Source organism: Sphaeroforma arctica (assembly GCF_001186125.1).
Source record: "Sphaeroforma arctica JP610 unplaced genomic scaffold supercont1.1096, whole genome shotgun sequence".
Classification (NCBI taxonomy): Eukaryota; class Ichthyosporea; order Ichthyophonida; genus Sphaeroforma; species Sphaeroforma arctica.
The window spans coordinates 13,784-16,895 of NW_014039462.1; the positions used below are offsets into that span (position 1 = coordinate 13,784).

At 39.6% G+C, this 3,112-nt stretch overlaps 1 protein-coding gene across 1 annotated transcript in view; it reads left to right on the forward strand.

Moving 5' to 3' along the window:
* The window catches only part of SARC_09967 (hypothetical protein), a gene marked incomplete at both ends in the record, with an annotated part of 4,622 nt that extends 1,774 nt beyond the window's left edge, over positions 1 to 2,848 (forward strand). Inside the window, 3 exons of the mRNA XM_014296001.1 lie at positions 244 to 483; positions 1,087 to 1,214; positions 2,659 to 2,848. Of these exons, the coding sequence (XP_014151476.1) occupies positions 244 to 483; positions 1,087 to 1,214; positions 2,659 to 2,848 (558 nt within the window). The remainder of the gene's footprint in view (positions 1 to 243; positions 484 to 1,086; positions 1,215 to 2,658) is intronic.
* Between the last annotated feature and the right edge of the window lie 264 nt (positions 2,849 to 3,112).

Here is a 3,112-nt window from a genome sequence, read left to right on the forward strand (position 1 = left end):
CTGAACTTATGGGATATGAATAACAAGGGAACGTGTTTGGAAAGGTCTCGCTTGATTACTGTATATATATATTAACACTTGCTGGTATTTAGATGATGACACAGATGGTATATTTCGAGCGTGACTTACAGTCTTGCATCTATGTCATGTCTGGTGTTGGTGTTCTTTTCTTCAGGGTTTAGGGTTTAGGATATCCTATCGCAGTACAATCAATACCACCTATCTTCACGTCTCTACACTCAGGTCACCCCATCCGACCTGGCCACCGTCGATGTGGTGTACGAGAGCATACTGCCGTTTCTCAACGAGAAGACTCTGGCAGCCACTGTGTGTGACAATATGGAGACCACCAGCTCCACCGGTACCAGCCACGTTGTGTTGCCATGGGAACCATTGGCGCGGGGTAGTGCGGGTAGTCTGGTGGAGGATGTGATCAAGGCCTGCTCGTTTGCGATGCTGTCGGAGGGCATGGGAGAGGGGAAGGTGTGTGTATGAAGGTGCACGTGTACGTCATGATACACAAGGCACATGTATATGCACGCAGGTATTCACACACATGTACGTGTGCATGCTGTTTCATTGAACATGTACATGTCACATGCGTACACACACGCACGCACACATGTACATGTACATATGTTTCATATGAACACACAGATATAACACGCATACACATACGCACGCACACATATAATGTACATATGTTTCATATGGACGCACACATGCCACATGCATACACATACTCACACACACATGCACATGTACATATGTTTCATTCGAGCATGCACACAGCACATGCACACGGCTCATGCAGCTCATTTACGCACTATAGGCGCGTCTCTCTCGAGAGTGGTTCAGGGTTTAATACGAGCCTGATGTTACTCATCCCCACGAATTAAGCGATTTCCCCAGCCTGAAAAATCCCAGACTCTAAAAGAAACCAGCGATGTAAATCCATTGTATTGGTTTTAAAAGGGTTTGCCTTCCACCTTGCACCTACTTATCATACGCTTCGCGTGGGGGATGAAACCAGGTTTTTCTCTCTTATAAATTTGCTCTCGCACCCGAAACTTGCACAAAAACCAGATTTTACTTATAGATCTGCTGTGTCGGTGGACGATCGCCAAGATGATGCACCACGACTTAACACAGATGACAGATATGAGCGGATCGGATATACATATGTGCCACCATACGCTGAAACAACTCGCCGGGTATGTGCTATATTTAGAACGGAGATCTCGCGAAGTTTTGATTGGCCGGGAGTTATTCTATATTTAGCATGTGTGACCTGTTCAGTGGTGCTCGTCTGATGTTTCGTTTGTTGGGTGTACGTTGCATACTTGGCATGCACGGTGAGAAGATATGACTATACCTACACACCATTTTATTTATGGACACGCATTCATCACACAGTATATACTACTACACCATCAATATCTATATATATTGGCAGGTAGGTCTACTGATACAAACACGTATTCATCCCACAGGCTGTATATACTTCCACACCATCACATTCTATATATCGGTAGATATGTCTCATTGATACAGGCACGTATTCATCACACAGAATATATATACTACACACCAAAAGAAAAAAACATCACATTCTATATATCGGTAGACGGGTCTTACAGATACAGGCACGTATTCATCACACAGGCTGTATATACTACCACACCATCCTATTCTATATATCGGTAGATAGTTCTTTTTGATACAAACACGTATTCATCACACAGGCTGTATATACTACCACACCATCACATTCTATATATCGGTAGATATGTCTAATCGATACAGGCACGTATTCATCACACAGAATATATATACTACCACACCAAAATAAAAAACATCACATTCTATTTATCGGTAGATATGTCTCTTTGATACAGGCACGTATTCATTACAAAGGCTGTGTATGCTACCACACCATCCTATTCTATATATCGGTAGATAGGTCTTACTGATACGGGCTCGGTACCATGTGCATGTTATATGGGAGAGTGATGAGGAGTGGCGAGTAGGAGCCACTGTAAAGGTCGTTGTCAAGTTACAGCGCTGTTGTCTGTTGCAATTCTTTGAAATAGATTCACAATCAAAACATATATACACAACTCAACAGGACATTGTCGCATGCATGGACACTTGCTTATGTATCGATACGTTTTATATATACGCTTTCTTTTGTATCGATATGCTTTGTATACATGCTATCTTTTGTATCAATACGTATCTTTTGTATCAATACGTTTAATATATACGCTATCTTTTGTATCGATACGTTTGTATATACACTATCTTTTGTATTGACCCGTTTTATATCTACGCTATCTTTTGTATCGATACGTTCAAAATATATGCTATCTGTTGTATTGATACGTTTTATACATACGCTATCTTTTGTATTGATACGTTCAATATATACGCTATCTTTTGTACCGATACGTTATATATATACGCTATCTTTTACATCAATACGTTTTATATACGCTATCTTTTGTACTGATACGTTATATATATACGCTATCTTTTATATCAATACGTTTTATATACGCTATCTTTTGCACTGATACGTTTTATATATACGCTATCTGGTGTATCAATACGTTTTGTATACGCTAACTTTTGTAACAATACGTTCTACTGATATAGGCACGGTGCCACGCACATGTCACGCGGAGGAGTGATGAGCAGTGGCGGATTGAAAGCGTTGCAGAGTTTTATTGACAAAACTCGAGCGTTGCTGACAGACATGAAACGATCGTCACCAATGGCCCAGAGTAATCCCAAGCCACTGAGAGCGCCTGAAAAGTATGATGGGTATATGTGTAGTGATACTTAGTAGAATGGTTGACTGCCACATTCAGTATATGTGTATACCAGTATACGTATATATATATATATGCACACACACACACATACATACATACACACACACATACACACACATACACATACACACACACACTCATATATATATATATATATATACATATACATCATATATATGTATATATATGTATATATATACATACATACATATATATATATGAATATATATATTGTATATGTATATACATACATACATACATACATACATACACTC